The sequence below is a fragment of the Artemia sp. Qi Xiang Cuo genome, chromosome 2 (assembly GCF_049724085.1).
Source record: "Artemia sp. Qi Xiang Cuo chromosome 2, ASM4972408v1, whole genome shotgun sequence".
Lineage (NCBI taxonomy): Eukaryota > Metazoa > Arthropoda > Branchiopoda > Anostraca > Artemiidae > Artemia > Artemia sp. Qi Xiang Cuo.
Genome location: NC_142795.1, coordinates 90,790,923 through 90,810,437, shown reverse-complemented (window position 1 = coordinate 90,810,437; position 19,515 = coordinate 90,790,923). Strand labels below are relative to the sequence as shown.

The 19,515-nt window shown below is 35.7% G+C and overlaps 1 protein-coding gene across 4 annotated transcripts in view; it reads right to left on the bottom strand.

Moving 5' to 3' along the window:
* The window catches only part of LOC148955789 (hexokinase-2-like), a 149,874-nt gene that overhangs the window by 27,731 nt on the left and 102,628 nt on the right, over positions 1-19,515 (bottom strand). For all 4 annotated transcript variants that reach the window (XM_089104258.1, XM_089104253.1, XM_089104274.1 and 1 more), the window contains exon 8: positions 7,910-8,065. In XM_089104258.1, coding sequence (XP_088960384.1) covers positions 7,910-8,065 — 156 coding nt within the window. The remainder of the gene's footprint in view (positions 1-7,909; positions 8,066-19,515) is intronic.

Here is a 19,515-nt window from a genome sequence, read left to right as displayed (position 1 = left end):
ATGAGCATACATTATGTGAAATCTGTCGATATGCTGGAGATCGATATAAGTACTGCCAATGAATACATGCCTCTTAATCACGTCTATCTTGGGGTTACTACTGAGCCTAGTATGCCGGACTTCATATCTTGTAATTCAGATGCGTCCGATACAGAACATTTGGACATTTACATGTCAGCTTGCAAATTTTACTTCGAAGCAATAGGACAGATTTAATATGGATTTGACTTCACCAATGCTACATACTAGAAAGTAGAGATCTTAGGTCGAGAAAACGCTCAATATTTACATCTTCACTTCCATCCTAACTGGTGCAATTTCTAAGGAGTGGTTTCTTTCTGATACTGATGCAGAATGGACAACTCACCGTATGGTTTGTCTTCTAGGTGAAAAGGACTTTGGTGTGGTTTCTCCCTCTCGAGTACTGAAAGTACGTGCTGGCATCAGATCCCACCTTGGAAAAATAAGGTTTCCCAACCGAGCATCTATTGTCAGATCTTAAGGAGATCAAAACTGTTAAGCTGAACAGAGTTTCTCCTAAAAATACAAACTCTACGACTCAGTGGAAATAAAGCATGAAGAGACAGAAAATTGGCACAGATGCCCTCTAGCTTTTGCTGCAGATAACTGCTTTCCATGTTTAAGAGTACACAATGTAATATATTCAACAGATTCCTATTTGATTTATACGTAGTTTATGAGGCAACTTGCCCAAGTTTGCGATCAGAAGCTTTGTCTAAAAAGCTATCTTAGTTGAAATGACAAAATCCACGACTCTGTGGAAATACAGTATGAAGAGAGAGACAATTGCCACAGATGCCCTTGAGCTTTTGCTGCTAAAAGCTGACAACTGCTTTCCATGTGTAAGAGTACATAATTTAATATATTCAACAGATTTCTATTTGATTCATACGTAGTTCATGAGACAACTTTCCCAAATTTGTGATCAGAAGCTTTTTCTAAAAAGCTCTCTTAGCTGAAAGGACAGAATTCACAACTCAGTGGAAATACGGCATGAAGGGAGAGAAAATTGGCATAAACGCCCTTGAGCAGTTGCTGCTGAAAGCTGACAACTGCTTTTCATGTGTGAGAGTGCACAATGTAATATATTCAACAGATTTTTATTTGATTTATACGTAGTTCATGTGGCTACTTGCCCAAATTTGTGATCAGAAGTTTTGTCTAAAAAGCTATCTTAGTTGTAGTTTTGCCATTTGATTTTTCTTTTTCAGAAAAAAAGTAAATAAAACATTGGTCGTATATCCTGTATGAAAGATAGTTTATATCAGGTTTTTCAGTATAGAGTTTATTCAGTACTAAGTGTTAGCAAGTGACTTTCAAAATATTCTCGGGACTTTGATTAATCTCCCATATTTGGGAGTGTGAGAGGAACTAATAGCTTGCCAAATTTGAAATAGGCCGTGTTTAATTATTCCTCCTTTTCATAATATAGCAAGCACTGCAACCATGTCACAACTGATATCAGCACAGTTGAGCAGTTAGTACGATTGCTCATCGGAAACCACTAAATATTTTTGTAGTTTTTGTAGCAGGATTTTTATACTTCTAGAGCAGGGTTTTCAGAATTTTCAAGATTTCTTGCAGGATTTCTTGGGGGAACACTGAGCATCGTAGCGTTCGAAGTGGAAACACTGACCGTCGTAAGCGTTTGGTGGCCAAGAATGTCACTTTTTCGGCCAAAAAGAATCCTTCTTTACCACTTGGCTACCTAAAACTATAACTATGAACAAGATACTTTTAACTATGTAGATACCGAAAGGTACTGAAACTGCAAGCGAACCTGGCTAAGTTTTGTAAATCTGACGTAATTTTAAGAGCTCACTTAAGCCATCCTGGGTATTATCAAACTAAGATGCTATTGGGTGCGCATTTATTGATATATTTCTTTGAAAAATAAAAAGTAAAAAAGCTATTGAGGTTCAAAACCGTTTTTTTTTTTTCATGAGCGGAGCTATTTTGAAAGTGATCACATTTAGTAATAATAAGTTGTAAAAATGTGAATGATATCAAACTAAAAATATTTCCAGATGATGAAATATTATAATAAAACTTAAGGAGCAAACACGCGAGGTTCTACAACAAAACTGGCTTCATTTTGGTATAAAGTGACGAAATTTGGCCCGAATGTGCAAAATTCGGTAATCTACCGAATACGGTACCCTGTTTATTTTTGCTATGACAAAGTAGATTTGCATTCGTCAAAAGCAAAAACACTGCTGGCCATCCTTATTAATTATTTTTAGCGAAGGGTGTCATTTTTGGTAACAAAGTCCGCCATAGCTACCAAAACTGTTCAGTCCACCCATTTAAGACAAATCCATTTCTAAACCCAAGAGTCTAAATGTTTCTCAGGCAGTTGGGATTTTTTTTCTTCTTTAGAGTGATGACGATCCAAATACCGCGGAGGAGAGAAAAGAGTATTAATATACTGGATACTGACAAAAAAATAGAAAATTAATACGTTAAAAATCGTCAAAACAGTTGTAAAATTTAGCGATAAAGTTAGTTAAAGAGCTTTTAGAGTGGCTAAAAAATAACTACATTTTCAGAATCAGGACACAAAGAAAAGCATAGTGACATTTTACAACCATATTTGCAAAAGCTAAATTTTCTCCAATAAAACTAAAACAGAAAATAGTGAGAAATAAAACCATCCTAATCTGAGCTAGAGACATCGATTCATTTTAATTCGAATGTTGTATTTATATTTAAACACTGGTAAATATGAAAGCCAGAATTATGCTTTATGCTCACTTTACTGAACATCCTATAGTAGCATAGAAGATTCATCTGTTTGGCACAGAGGGGTCCAAGGTTCAATCTCAGATGCCGCAAGTTAAGGCAACAGTCTTGCTACCTGTTCCTTTTGACAAAAAAAAGATCCCGCAAACTGAAACGTCAAGAACAGTCAACGTTTCCTGTGCTACCAATCGCTTTGGCGAATCTTTATCCCTTTTCTTCACTTCCTTGGACACATTTCGAATGCGGGATAACAGAAAAAAAAATGAACAAACAAAACGAAACGAAAAAGGTTCAATGGGAAATCGGGATATGTGTAAGATCTTGTCAGTTCTAATTGCCTCACATCGTAGCTTATCATCAAAAAATTAATTCCATTAAATTTGACTTGATTATTCATCTTAATTTCTGGTTGTTTTAGGATTCATCCATTCATTCATAGTAATCTCTGTTCATTTTAAGCATGTGACATTTTTAGTCAGTGCTGCCACGTTGAACCGTGACAATAAAAAAGCAAAACTACCGAGTTCAATTTGACAATGCTTTTTGTCCATAAAATATCAATTGTTTATCTCCAAAGACAGCTGCTCCTTCAAAAGAAAGCGAGACCTTCTTCAGCTGTTTGATGTAGCAGGCTTAGGTTTTTCGGCTGACTTTTCACATACATTAAATTTGTATTTGAAACTTGTCACTACCAAAAACTACATTACTACATATGGAAGTGCTACATATGCATTGTGTGCTCGGGGTGGGGGTTGCAGGAAGTGGAGGGGACATGTACTGCAGCATTAGTGCTGGATCTGGCTGAAAGTTCGATTGTATACGACATTTACCTTCGCCCACCCAAAAGCTTGTTTAAGCTACTATACTGCTGTCGTCTGCAGCAGATCATTGCTGATCATTTAAGTAATAGCCGAGCACCAGCACTTATATTTATGATTGTGTTTTTTGAGCATATTTCGAAAAAGTCTACTCAGCTTCAACTTATTTGTTGAGGACCTACGTCGAGCATTTATGCTTTAAAGATTGTAACATTGCGTTGTTAAATTTTTCATATAGTTCGCTTATTTTGTATTTTTGTAGTTGTTGTTTGTTTTTTTTTGCCAATCCCAACACCACTCTCACTCCTAAGATCAGTCATGGAACTATCCTGGAAAATTATGAATCAGGATTCAAGAGAATCAGAATCCAGAACAAGTACTAGAACTATGGTTGATGTTAACCATAAAATAGAACAATACAGTCACCTTGAATCTTATTTTTAGAAAACAAATATCAAATAACAGTTCAAAAACTTTAATAAATTTCAAGTAATGATTTTTACTTTAGTCAACAAAACAAAGGTTTAATTGGATAATCTGAGCGGCATTCCTGATTCAATCGTGTGTTCCTTGTTAACTGTCAATCAATCACGCTGCGAACAAATTCCATTTGCACTAAAAAGTTACGAAACAAAAGTCTTTTGAGAGACACAGGCACGTACGCAAAAAAATTTATAGTAGAACGGGCGAAATATTCCAGTGTAAGCTGGGGTAGCCTCAAAAATATATAAGGCCTGCGAATTGTTTCAAACCTATTAGAAATATGGACCAAATCATGGAACTCTAGATTTTTCGTGGGTAAAGAGGAACGGGTTTGAAGGAGCACCTCCACATACATTAGTGGATATATATGTACTTAATGTTTGTATTACTCCATACATACGTTAAGATAATTTTTTTTTTTTTTTATTGAGCGATGTCCATTTCAGATAGATGGTAATTTTCAGAATAGGCTGTTCAAGAAATCCTTATTTTCTTAAGAATTTCATAGAACAAGGTGATGCTAAAAGTCAGCAAATTACGGGTAAAAGTAGAGTAGGTTAGATGGTTTTTATGCAAATAAACACCTTGTTTTGAAAAAAATTTCTTAAATCATATCGTCTATATTTCCAAAATGAAAGGTCTATCACAATACATCTTCTGTTTTAAAATATTAGGTTTCTTTTTCAATTTTTTACCGTTCACTCGGCGGGCGAATTTCCCGCCTTGTAGATAATTGTAAATCATTTGTCTAGACGTTTCGAAATAAAAGCAGTATTTTCTGTGGACTCCCGGATTGATTGTCCAAGAGACTGAAGTGACCTTTTTTGTGATTCCCGGGACATTGGAATAGTATTTTCCGCGCTAAAGATCCATACACAACATCCCATCAGTCAACTTGTCAACACATTGGTTAACCTATCTTCCACGGACAACAAGACCGATCGTCTTTCTTTACAGCAAGATACAGATTCTAATGTAATTTCCAGACGATTTGAGACTGCTTTCGATTCAAACAACAGAGCTTTCTTCGATTGAAATAGCACTCTTAAAGTCTCCCAGCACCAAGGCGAAAATCCATCTTCCGGAACTTACCATAACCATGATGAACTGCAAGGGTCATTCATGACCCTTTCATGATGAACGAGTAGGCAAAAATAGAACAGATGGCAAAAATTTGGAAAAAATAGAACAGATGAAGAACGATGATGTGAAGACGAGACCAGCAGCCAAAGGCCTTTGAAAAATATTTTCAACTTCTATTTTATCCCCTGCTTCGTGTTCATGAAAGAGGTCATTTACAAGGCCAGATTTGCAGGAGAAACAGTTGAAGAACGACAGATAAATTTCATCCGCACAATTGAGATGCTTGAAGCTACAAAGAAACTTTTCTGGGTAGGAAATGAACAGTGTAATTGGCAGTGAGTCACAGTTCGTGAAAGATTATCTCGGCTCACAGTTTGGTTTCGTCAAACATCAGTGCCAAAGAGTTGGAGCATCTCGTTTTAACAATCAAGCTCAAAGGAAAGCAAAGATCTTCAAGCATTAATTATACAGACCGTATTTATAAATCTTGCTTTATAAGCTGATTAAGATTGTGAAGATCAAAAGGGGCTCGACTTGCCGATGTCCAGTCAGATCCTTCTTGCTTCAGCCTTTAAGGATCGAGATTTCACCTAGTAACTAAGCGTTTTCTAAGCCAGGAAAGAGAAAAAAATTCCAAATTTTTCTGGTCTTCCAACTTCCAGTATATTTTGTTGTTATGTTTCCAATTTGACAATACGGTTCAAAGAAACCCTAGTCGAAGGATTTAGCAATATCAATTTAAACAATCTAGTCTTCTTTGCAAATGAATAGCGACTGCGCCTGTTGCATTTGCTACTGTTAAAAGAACATTGAACAAACACAATTTTGTTAAGGAACAGCTGAAAATTACCATGAGTGAAAACTACCATTCTCAGATAGATTCTCCACATAGTTTATGTGAGAGAATTACTTCCCCGACACTTAAATAACATCGTCCAGGAAAGGCCCATTATGATGAACAAACGAATCCGTAATAGCTTGATCTTAGTTGCGTTGCGTATTTGCTCACGTGGCATTTCATCTTCATTTCTTGTTTGTTTCCGTAGATAAGCATCAATTATAAAATAAAATTGTCTATGAACCTTTTAAAGAATGACGAGCCGTTATTGTCTTTAAGAATGATTTTGTTATGCATTGTCTAGATAATTGTCTCTGAACATTTTAGGTAATACCAAGTCAAATTGTCTTGGATCACTTAGTACAGAACGACGTGACCTCTATGTATTCTTTATTTTCTGGCACTTTGCATCGAAAGGGTCGTCGTGGAAACTTAGAAAAGAGTTCACTTTATTGGAAATTGAAAGTTCTATCGCCCTTTTTAAGAGTCAAAAGCAATTGGGTCTAGATCTAGAAACATTTTAAATTAGAGCCCCCCCCCCACCCACCTCTGTGTTTCAAACCACCCCCTGAGTGTATCAAGATTCTAACTGTAGTTATTCTGAAAGAAAATATCATTTAATAAGTGATTATTTCAAAGTGCTATGCTGGGAGGTTCCTCAAAATGTGCATCCTGGTAGGACAAAATTCGCGCTATATTTACAAATTCTAAGTATTATAACTATAATTTTTTTTTCTAAGAAAACACATTCTTTTACTTTTGGGACATTACTTTCAGAAGCCTTAAAGAACTATAATCAATGTAATATAGTTTGAAGTCAACATTCACATCTTCAGGCCCCAATATAATCATACCATTTGGATTATTAGAAAAAATGTACGTAGCAATTCTCAAACTTGATCGTTTTTGGTTTTAATTATTTTTTCCCTTAAAGGTCAAATAATGTCAGTAATTGATTAAGACGATTTTGGAAATCTTTGTGTCACAGCAATACTTCAGCATCCCCTTGTAACTCAGCATTAATTGTTCAGCCTTATTTAATTAAACGTTTTCCTCAGGATTTCCTTTTTCTTTCTTTCTTTTTTATTGACACATTGCCCAAATAAACTAAGGTTTTTTGCTATCATATGCAAAAGAAGAAGAATACAGCCTTAATGATTTGAAAATCATTATTTTATATTTTATAAAAATTAGAAATATTACATTATTTTATTTTTATTATTTTATTATATTTTTATAATTAAATTTCTTTAATTACATAAAATTTTTCGGATTCCTCCAATATTTTCCTATATTTTTCCTATTATTCACTTATCTTCATTTCCTGACTTCACGACCACCCCTCCCCCTCCCCTCAAATTTAATTTTAAACCCACCGAAGTAGATTTCCGACTATGTGCATACTACAAAACTTGGAATTTTTCTATTTCGTATTTTAACCAGGAGCGGCACTTAAATCGTCAATTTGGAATATTTTTACTGTTAAATGGGTACCAAACTCGACAGTTATATTTAGTTGGTAATTTTGCCGCTATTATCAACAAGAAGAATGAGTAGTGTCTACAGTAGGTTATTACCAGCAAAAAAAAGGAGATTTTGAACATAAGGCAATATTCCATGCAATAAGTTAGACAAAAGCAATTATAGAAAAAAAGAAATTAGCCAACGGTTAGTGCCATTGGCCAATGGTTAGAAATGTTAGTGCCATTTGGCCAATGGAAAAAAAAGAAATTAGCCAATGGTTAGTGCCATTGGCCAATGGTCAGAAATTTTAGTGCCATTTGGCCAATGGGAAAAAAATTAGCCAATGGTTAGTGCCATTGGCCAATGGTTAGAAATTTTAGTGCCATTTGGCCAATGGAAAAAAGAAATTAGCCAATGGTTATTGCTAAGAAATAGAAATTTTAAAAAGTGTTTTGCATACTGTTCTACGAGTGACACAAATCTAGTCGGGAAACTTCCAGGTCGAAGGAGCTGAGAAGGTATTTTTCCTCCAAACATTAATCCCTCTTCTGCCAGTTTTACAAGTACGAGTCTTGTGAGTTCTCCGAGGTACTTTCCAGAAAATAGCTTTTCGAACCTTGAAAATGAAAGAGAGTTAAGCTGCTTCTTCAATTATACAAGAATTAAAATAAACGAACAGAGTCAAAAACATAATAAATAATAAGAGAAATGGTAAAAAATTTCATTTTTTCGGAAGGGAAGATGGGCAGTCGAAGGCCAGATTAGCATATCGAAACGGAGTCTTTAAATTCTGCTATCCCGGTTGCAGCGGTAGCTAGCAACCTAGTAAGAGACGGTCACGTCCCGTACTAAGAAATACAATAGCCCGTAACTCCTAATCGTAACACAATGTATACTATTAGAATCACCTTGTCCGAACCCCCTAAGTAGGAAACTTACAGCTCCTTGGCTTGAATCAAACAGGTCGTGGTAACAAACTGTAAGGAGCAACCCGGCTCAATAGTAACCGAAACTCTAAAAACGGAATTATAATACCAATAGATACATCAAAAGAAATGGATTTTTATGCTGATTTCATACAAGTTTCATCGAGTTTAGTCTTATCCATCAGAAGTTAAGACCCTGAGAAAATTTTCCTTATTTTCATAGAATCTTAACGACCATCAAATTCAGCGTATTAGAGATCCCTACTGTAGAGATTTCAAGCTCTTATCTGCAAAAATGTGTAATTTTGTATTTTTTTTTTCCAGAAGAAAGATCACGGATGCGTGTTTATTTTATTTTTTTTCCAGAGGTGATCGTAGAATATCGCAAGAGGACTCATTCGAACGGAAATTAAAAGTTCTAGTGGCCTTTTTAAGTCACCAAAAAATTTGAGGGCAACTAGGCCCCCTCCCACGCTCACTTATCCCCAAAGTCACCCGATCAAATTTTTTTTTATAGCCATTTGTCAAGCATAGTAGAAAAATTTTATAACAATGTCTTTGAGGATGACTTAATCCCCCAATCCCCGGGGGAAGGCTGCAAGTTATGAACTTTACCCATTGTTTATATATATATTTTGGTTATTGGGAAGTTTACAGACGTTTTCAGGGGGGTTTCTGGTGGGGGTCGGGGGAGGGGGTTACGTGGGAGGATCCTTCCGTGGAGGAAGTTTTCAAGAATGGAGGGACATTTCTATGAAGGGGGCACCAGATTTCCCAGTATTATTTAAAAAAAGATCAGAAATTAAATAATAAAAAAGTATTTTCAACTGAAAGTAAGGAGGAACATTAAATTCTAAAACAAACAGAAATTATTACGTATTTAAGGGAGTTTGCCCCCCCAGTCAATACCTGGCTCTTTACGCTAAAGTTGTTTTAGTACTTTCAAAAGAGCTATTAATTATCTTTAAACGGCCTTTGTGATTCAGGGGTCACTCTCAAGGAATTGGAACAAAATTCGAACTTTAGTGTAATAAGCAATGTATTGACTAGGAGGCGAACCCCCTAATATACGTAATAATTTCTGTTGGTTTTGAGTTTTAGTGTTGCTCCTTACTTTCAGTTGAAAAAGACTTGTTTTTTATTTAATAACGAGGAAAATCCATTGGCTTTTAAAACAAGATAAGTGGCTGGAACTACGATACTGTGCATCGACGGCATCTTTTTTTTCCTCTGCAGCTAGCCGGGCATTGGAACATCATAGAGAGCTGTTTGACGGCTTATTGTAAAGGAAATTGATGTATTTATAAACCTTTTGTAATTAACAACAATAATTTTTAAAATAGAATCATTCTTTTTACGAAAAACTGCATTTTGTTCAACACTGTAGTAGCAAATGATATTAACATCATCTTACATAGGAAAATCAAAATAGTGTTTTTAACATTATAAAAAGCATGTAGCCTATATATAGTTATATAAAATGCAGTATTTTTTTAAGGTTTTGACAAAAAATTTGATTTGCGAATTGAAACTATAGTAATTCCTGAAAATCTTAAATTAAATCTTTTATTTCATCTCTCAGTTCAAAGATATAATTGTCTCTTGGGACCAAACTTTTTTTGGCTTAACTCCCTAAGTGCGCATCTGTATAACGTTGTGTTATGTTCCCATAGAAAAAAAAACGAATAAATTTTATTTTAGTTCCCAGTTCAGAATGGCTAAAGTTATTATGTAAAGTACAAAAATATTTACGGTGTCTGAGCAGTAATTTTAATTTTTAATTCCAACTCGAAAAATACCTGAACATTTTTAAATTAGTTTCGTTTTTGTTCGATCTAATGAACTCAATACGGCATTTTATGGGTAGAACTTTACATTGAAAAGATATGGTCTCAAGTGAACAAAATAAAAGAGAAAAACGAGAAAAGTATTACATAAAGGATCGGTATGGTTCGGTATAAATGGTTCGGTATAATGGATCGGTATAAATGATAACTAGTTTCATCGGATATAGACGAAAACTAGTAAAGAACAAACCACGGCACATAGTAAGTAGTATGTTACCTTATACTTTGCTCGGAGGTATAGCAATTACCATGTTATTCTATAGAAGCTCTTCACCTTTTCAAAGAGAGTGAGTATCCTCTCACATGGCCTTCTGGATTTGCGCGAAGCTATAGCAATTTCTATGTTATTCTGGACCATGTGAAGGCCTTTTGAAAGATATTCAGAGCTCCCTCATATCATTTTCTTGATGTGCTTGGAGGAATAGCTATTTCTATGTTATTCTACAGGGCATTATACCTTTTCAAATGGGGTGAGTATTATTTGATTGATGGTTTGAATTTCAATAAAAGGAATAGTTTTCTTTATAGTTCATATTAGTAAGAGACTTGAATTCAAAGAGAATAGTTTATTTGAGAGGATATTAGTGAAGAAAAAATGAGTGGTGCATTTACATTATTGGAGATTAATGATGGAACCGACAGCAGCAGCAGCAACGATATACGAGTACCCAATGTGGCTGTGGAAATAACTGCTGGTTGTAGACTATGTCTTGAATGGGACACTATGTATGCTAGATATGTGATATCATTAAGCAAATTTAAGCAGGAGGAGCAGCTATGTTTTGCTCGAAAAGTGAATATTCTCCATATAAATAAACTTCGGTCAGCATTAGATGTCCTATCAAAATATATTGATGAGAACAAAATGCATCAGTGATTATTATTATTGTAATTATGTTCATTAAAACTGTTTATAAGTCTATGGTTTTTTCTTTGTATAGTATACTAGCGTATATTTTTTAGAGTAGAAAAATTCGAGTTAGTCTGAAGTTGGTTGTGAGTCTAGTTCTTATGGAAAAACATTTGGTTCTAGATGACAATTTTCTAGAGTTGTCTATTCAAAGGAAGATATTTTCTCGGGGAATGCTTGTCGATATAATGAAAACTGATTCTCCGTCATTAGACTATTGTATGAAGCTTCTACGTCGTGGTCCAAATGCATTTACACAATTCATTTATATATTGATCAAGACATGGTAAAATGATATTGTGGATATGTTTTTAAACATTAGTTTTTAGAAATTTAGTACTTTTTTTTCATAAGATAGATGGTGCTCAAGGATGATTTACTCCTCTCTCTCTCTCTCTCTCTCTCAGACAATTTTTGATATTGCTAGCTCAGTTTCATTGTGGCGGTGAGAGCGTTAATTCATGAAAAAATGTTCCATACATGTACGTTATGTATGTACTCACTGGGCAGCTGGTCATCATGTGAGAATTGCACAATGATTGATGTGTATGATGAAAAGTGTAGATTATGCAACCCGTGTAAATTGCATAGAGGATATGCTGTACAAATTAAAGGTTGTAATTCCTGTCTTGAAGAGGTGTGTGACTCTCATCCTAGAGGTTACCTATGCTCCAATTGTCATTATGATAAATGTAAGCAGTGGGAGAATGCATATCCCGGTAGGACTAGAAAGAATCCTATGGGTGATGTTAGTTTATTGCTACGAGATTGGTATTGTCATTGTTTTAGATTGTTCTGGGAGAAGAAACCAGGTCAACGATTCAACTGTTGGAACAACAAGAGAATATAGTTTCTACGTCATTGTTGTGAAGACAATGGATGTTATGATTATAAACCCACTGATTTTTATTTGGTTGTGACGAAATCTGATTCGACACTTGAGGACACAGTTTATGAAATTGCTTCAAATACGCAAATTGAAACATGTGAATTCTATAGAATGAATGGGAATAGTATCATTGACTATACAAAGAGATATGACAAGAGTGAAGTCACACTCTACTGTAGAAAATGTGACCCTGACATTGCAGTACATCAGGATCAGTACACTGTGAATTCAGAAAATCTACCTGCACTAGTTGTTGTCGACAAAAACCTAGTAGTGGATGAAATCTAAGGAGTAGAAAAGTCGTTTTATGAGGCGTATATATTATTTTATTATTAATAAATAATTAAACATATATCTTTAGAACATTTATTCGTAGAGCGCTAAAATAAATATTAAACAAACTTGTAAGTATTTTTTCCACTAGAAAGTCGTTCAATGGAGGTAAGTCAACGTAAATGATCAGAAACTGCTTGTAGGTATAGCCACGACATCTGAACATGAAAAAGAGCAGTGCATGAAACCCGCATGTCTTAGTCTTTAAACCCTGTACTCTTTTTTGATTTTGAATAATGGTTTTCCCACTGCTTTCAATAAAGTTGTTGACTTACGGCGCATAGAATTTATACGATAGACCAAGAGGATCAAAAAATTCAATATTCTTCGCTGTTTGAAAGATGCATAGCCAATGACCGGTCTTCAAAGTCGATGGACTGCTACGTATTAACAATGATTAGGGTATTGTTAACGCTTGGAATTTTTTCAATGAAGTCCGAAGGTATGAAATAGGACTTGTACTGGGACATGTATGGATCCATACTAAATACATTGATTATCTGGTTTGTGTTCATGGTGCAAGGTCTAGTAGAACACTGCCGTCGGGGTGATTTCCCAATATGTTTCACATTGACTCATTGATATTAGCGTGATACTCTCAGTCAGAGCATTGACAAATGTACACTCCAAAAGTACAGTCCCAGTTCGTACTATACTCATATCTTGTGTGACTGACAAGTCCAAAACAATTACCCCATGATTTTTTGAAAACATTGAATTGGTTTTTCCATTTTCAAATAGTTGAGAGTCATGATCTAGGGATTGCATAGTCCACTCGTACAGAGTTCTATAGGATTTTTTGTCAAATGATAGAGTGCACAATGGAATACCATTCACTTTGCACACAAGGCTAGATAGACCAAAAAAATTAAAATCATGGGGGGATTCAGTCCACGATCCAACGGCACTGCCACTCTTCACAAAGCCCAAAGCCAATTTTGATGGGATTTTTCCAATGATAAAAGATGAATCGCTATAGCTACGAGAACCGACAGCAATGTGACGTTCATTGGTGATTGTATGGGGGACAAGAAGATTAATGTTGTTGCCATTGGCCCTTAGCTTTTCCACTGCAAATGCAACAGAACTCATAACCTGTTGTTTTCGGACATGGAGAATTGCCGATGTGATAATGACATTTTCATCGGGTGCTGCAGGAAGTGTTTTTCTCAAAATGAAATTCGACGTTGGCATCTGTAACTTTATGTCAATCTTGACATTGGGGGTAGCCATTGGGATATATTGAATATCTCAAGATTTAATTTTCCAACCAGATGATACTCCTGGGTCACTGCAGTAGTCAACTCACCGTCAGTATCAACACCTGTTTGATATTCATAGCCCAGTGATTGTCCTCTCAACTCCCTGTACGCCTTTGGCGTCATCATCATAAATTGTATGTAGCTTGCATAGTTTGATAAATTATTGCTAGTGCTCACCAATGTTCCATTAATAAATACATTAATTTGTTTGAATAGGTTGCGTAGAATACAGTTTTCATAGGAAAGACCATCGCCGGCATTTGGAGTTGTATTATCTGACTTTTTCTTCACCACAACATTTAAATCAATAAATGTTGAAGACAAATCAATGAAATAGTCTTCATTGGAAAATATTTGAAAGTGTATATTTTCCGAGAGGGGTTGATGGGGGTTAAATTGTTCATAGTAGCCATACTTGACACTGACATCAACATTTTCAGCATTGAATAGATTCAATGAGGAACTGATTGATGGATATGATTCCTTGTGTGGGAGATAAGTCATCTTAAGAGAAGAAATCCTTCTTTGATCAAACAATCTTTTTCTTTTTCTTCTTATTGACATTCGTTGTTTTATTCCTCAAAGTCTTTGTTGATGTCCTTTGCTTCCTGCCTGGGTGAAGACTGATGAGTGAATGACGCGAACGCATCCTTTTCAATCCCTCCCCATTTTCTCGAAATTTTAATTGTTCACCAACGGCTCTTGCTGAAGATCTACTATTTTCCTTAACACTCTCCTTGAAATTCTTGCCCGACCACCAGTCCTGTAGTGTGGAGGCAGCAAAATTTAATGCAGCAGGTACAAGATATTGTCTGGCAAGGGGTAGTGCAGAATCAAATAACCTAGCAAACCAGCTACCAAGACCATAGCCAGACATTGTAGTACGACCCTTATAGTATTCCAATCCATTACCTGTTTGACGTGGACTCAAAGCTCCAATATAACAATCAATATTGGGATAGACAAATAGAATTCTTCTATGGTTTATTTTAGGTAATTTTATCGTCGTTGAATATGGGTCAAAAATGACATGTAATCACTGCTAAGCCTTTTGTTATTGCTAGAGGATCACCCAATTCACTTCTTAGTGTTAACTGGCAGAGTTCCAAATACGAAGTGTTTCCAGGAACATACTGAAGATGCTTTATATTATAGTGATGAACAATTTCATGAGTTGTTTTTCGTTCAAGAACACGTAGGAGAGGGACATTTGAATTACCGACTCTCGACGTTTCCACAAAGGATGCATAGAGAAATATGCAAGAGTCCGAGGCGAAACCGGGTGGATAATCAGCAAAAAGAACTTGATCCATCCCGTAAACGGAGCCAGCATTTTTCCCATGGATCATATTCTGTTTAAAGCCAAGAACATCTCTCGGATTATCATTGAGAATAATTGTTTCAGTGTCAACAGTTGAGCTAATGTAAATCCTATCATGTTCCAATGAGTAATTAAAATTGAATATACCAATCCTACGATATGATATTTTTTATTGATTTTACAACACAAATCTCTCATGTTAACATATTCAATATATTTCAATTTGACGTTTCGATAGTCACTAGCTTTAAGTGCTTCAACCCATTCATATTCGACATAGCCCAACCCACTCATAGTCCAATCGAATGGTACAACTTTTATATCGTACACACGATCCTTTCTAAGGATGTCAGAGGTATTTTTGAGAATACAGTCGACAAGAGCCACTTCATAAGCACCGTCAAATTTGATGGCAGGGGAGAGTTTTGTCCAAAAATCACTTGTCATATTCAAGTCATTGTAGAGAGGATCGGAAACGTTGGACATGAAAGTTACATAGAAATCATTGGGCATTGTCAATATCTTCAACACCGATCCAAGAATCAAAATCAAAGTTGAATCCTAGCCACCGAACAAGTAACTGTTTCTTACCCCTGCGAGTACGTGTCTTTAATATATTTTCAATTTGGTAGATTTCACTAGCATTTTTAACTTTTTGCAGTTCATAGCCATAATAGCCGCCAAGCATCTCTTCATCTTTGGTATCACGCAACCGATAAGGTATGGGTTTAATGTCTATGATTTTCGTCACTTTAAAAAGTTCGATGGCCCACAAGTGTTGTCCCTTTTCAAAACATTAGTTGTTCAATTAATTAGAACAGTATCAAAAGTCTTGAAATAAATTTTCTGCATGACTTCTTATTCATTGGAATATTGTTTAAGAAAGTTGTCGAGTGTATCATGATCTAAATGATGAGCCTCTGTTGGCGTAGAGTCTGATAGTAAACGATGAGGTCGTTGATTATAAATCAACATGATTTTATCTATATCATGAATAAAAGTCAATGTATTTTTCAATGTACAATATCTTGAAATTAAAAGTCGAATAGTTCTTATCAATCGTTCGGCCAATACAGCCTTTATAGGACTCTGACTATAATAGAGCAGTGTACTATATTTCTCTACTACTTTTGCAGCATGAATTTACAAATTCACTACCGCGATCTGTTTGAATTTTTTTTATATGAATCCCGTTCGAGGATACTTTCAATGACCTGATCAACTTCAACACCTCTCTTTAATCGCAATGGAATTGTATACGCATAGCGACTAAAAACACTGATTGCAAGTAGAATGTACTTGTACGGTGTATTGTGACGTCTTTGAAGCTCATCTAGAGTCAGGAGATCTGCTTGCATTATATGCAATGGGTAAAATGCTTTAGTTTTTCGATATTGATTGGCGTGAAGTTTATGATTTCTATGCAGAGTATAACTTGATTCATTTTGTAGATAGTCTTGTACACTTTTAGTGCGAACACCTGTGACTTTGGAAAGAGTGGTGGGGGAACTTAAACTCCCCGCTTCACCAATATTTTCATAAACACCTTTCAGAACTTCAACCATTTTGAATGTAAACACGTTGTGTAATGTCCGCTACCCTTTTGTATACTGGCTGGTGATGACGTTGACTTGATACGTCTTCGCTTTTGTCTAGCTACCAGTGGAGTGCTAGTATTTTCCAAAATTGATTTAAAATCTTCTTCTTCTTCATATTTTAATGGTGCTGATGTTGTTGATGGTGATGCGTGTTCATTTAATGTTCTTAGAACTTGTTTATTGTCAATAAGACTTTTGGGGAAGTTGAATGTATTAAAAAAGTTGTATAGATGAGTGTAAAATGATAATAGTCCATTAAGATTTGTAACAATGTTATAGATTAAATAAAGAACATTATAAATCTTGTCTTGAATTATAATAACTTCCCTATTTCTCTCAACTTGAACTTGACCACTTTCCAGGAGATAAATTGAGAGTAATGTTAATTTTTCAACATATTGGACGGGCATTATATTTAAAAATTTAAAAAAAATCGAATACAATTACTCCGTGTTTAATTGTGTTCCAGCAGCAGACTCTTGAGAGGATTGTTCTTTTTTGGGATCAGCAGCAGCAGTGAGATTTGATCAATAGGGCCTTCGTTTGTCCACTCGGTGAAGTTCATCTTGAAATAAAATGAATTTTTTATCATCCTCTATAGTTTTATTGTCAAGGAATTTACTGAGATTGTCTTAAAAGTGTTCCAAGGGTGAGAGAGTGAGTTCTATTTGAGTCAATTTATAAGGTTTTGCAATTTTCTAGAGAAAACTGTTTACAAGTACTGCAATAATTCGCAGTAAAAGTGTGATAAAGCTACCACCAGCCTGAAGAATTCGGTTCCTTTTAAAATTCTTTTCTTTCTTTTTAAAGGCCAATGTACGTACAATGGAACGATGTCGCTTTGCCTGTTGCTTAACTACTTTTGGCAATTAAAAATTACCCTCGGTCAAATTTAAACAAAGTTCAGATATTAGATTAATGAAATCATTGTCAATACCATGTTTGAGTATTGCTTTTCTAAGCTGAGGTTTTGAAGTGCTTAGAACTGAAAACAAATACCTATTTTCATGTAGTTTCTTCAGTGTCATGATAGCGACTAATAGGTCTTTTTAGTGTTCACGGGGAAATATACTGTAATTTCATTGTCGAAAATATCTGTGACTGCACGCAGATCTTCGGGTTTATTTTGATTAAGTTCCAATAGGACATAACCGTGGAGTTTATTAGGTACCTGATTGTATGCTGAGAGCAGAAATTTAAGAGACTCCTGGATAGGCCTCTTTATTGAGTGTTATTAGCGAGCGAGAATCATGAAAAACTCTGTAGATGATATACTAGGTGCAATTCAAAGCAAGCGTTTGCATACATTTGCTCTGATGAAAGAGATTGTGTAAAACCAGAGAAACGGAATACTGTTCATGTTGAGAGCGAACAGTGAACAATTGCATCATTTCCGGGGAGCATTGTTCAATAGATTCAGCCAGATCGTCAATGATCAGCCAAGAGTTTGGTTCAATAATGCTGAAAACATGAAGTCCCTGTATGAACTGTATCTGCACCGATCCCATGGCAGCAATTGCTTTTATTTTATCGTATGACTCCTGCCAAATACTGTAGCAATAGTATATTTTTTTCGGCTTTCCAAGAAATATTTTATTACAATTTCCAATTATTTTAGTTAAGAGTGTTGTTATTCCCGACTATGAGGGCCCACACAGAAACGATCTGAATGGTGTTTTAAATTGATATATTTTTCCTTCAATACTTCACTTGGAAAACTGACTGTAGACCCTAGTCGACTAATGACTAAATAGTTTCCCTACTACTCTGTTCTTCAAGAAGAAGAAGAAGAAGACGAATAAAGAATCATATTTTCTTTTATTATATACATAAAAAAGTAACAATACTTAAAAAAATACACTTTTTTTTAAAATTTCTTTATAATAAAAAAAAATACAACATTTACATGAGTACACACAGAGAAAAAACACTTAAATACTTTTTTTTGTTTTTTTATAGAGAAAAAAAATATAACATTAAATTAGAGAGCACTTGAAAAAAATATCACTTTTTGAATGAAACATTTACAAAAAAATCTGCTCTAAGTCAAAAAGGTAATTTTGATAGTGGCAGTGCGCGCCCCGCTGGCGGCGGCTGGCCCCCCCCCTGGGCCGTGAGGCCCCCCCCCCCCCCCGGGCCGTGAGCCCCCCCCCCCCCAAGGTTTTTAGGAAATAATTTACAGGACTTTATTTAAATCGAGACTTTCCCTATGGGCAACACATTCGGCCCGGTCTGAAGTTAAATAGTGTCCAAGGGGGAGGGTAGTCACACCATCTTGACAAACATAGACCTTGTCGGAAATGGTACTCATGGCAATTTTTTCTACATTTACAGTAAAGTTCTTGTATTTGAGAGAACGAATTACCAGCAATTTGGCTCGTGGAATTGTATTTTGAACAGTACAATTCCTATAAATATCCATGTCGAAATTCTTATCCACATAGCGCGTGGGCACTCCTTTGCAACGTTTCTTGATTTATTCGCCATATGTCTGTATAAAGTACACCTTCGGACTTACAAACATACCACGGGAAATCAAGTCACGAACTGGTTAAGATTTAAAACATAAAAGCTGATTTGGTTCCCGACGTTTCACTAGCTCTGGGTAAAGACCACTCCAATTGGTGTAGTTCATCCGTGAGCTGATAATTTCACCGTGTGCCAAATCATCAATTAGATTTGGGGATTTCACTTTTAACAGTTGGCAATCCTCATCACTGGAACAGCCCTCGACGTGCCCCTTTTCAAGCCAAAGTGCCCTAGCCCATTTGTTGCCAATCTCCGGCATGAACTTGACAGGTATTTTCTGGATCATATCACCGGCAGTTATATTTTCATTCAGGACGCTTTGGCTTTTTTTCCTGCCACATAGTACCATGTCTAGGCCAATGATTGTGAAGGAAGTGTAATTTGGATCGGGATTAATTTGAGCACATTGTTCGGGATCGGTCACGACGTCACAGCGATTCCTATTACGAAC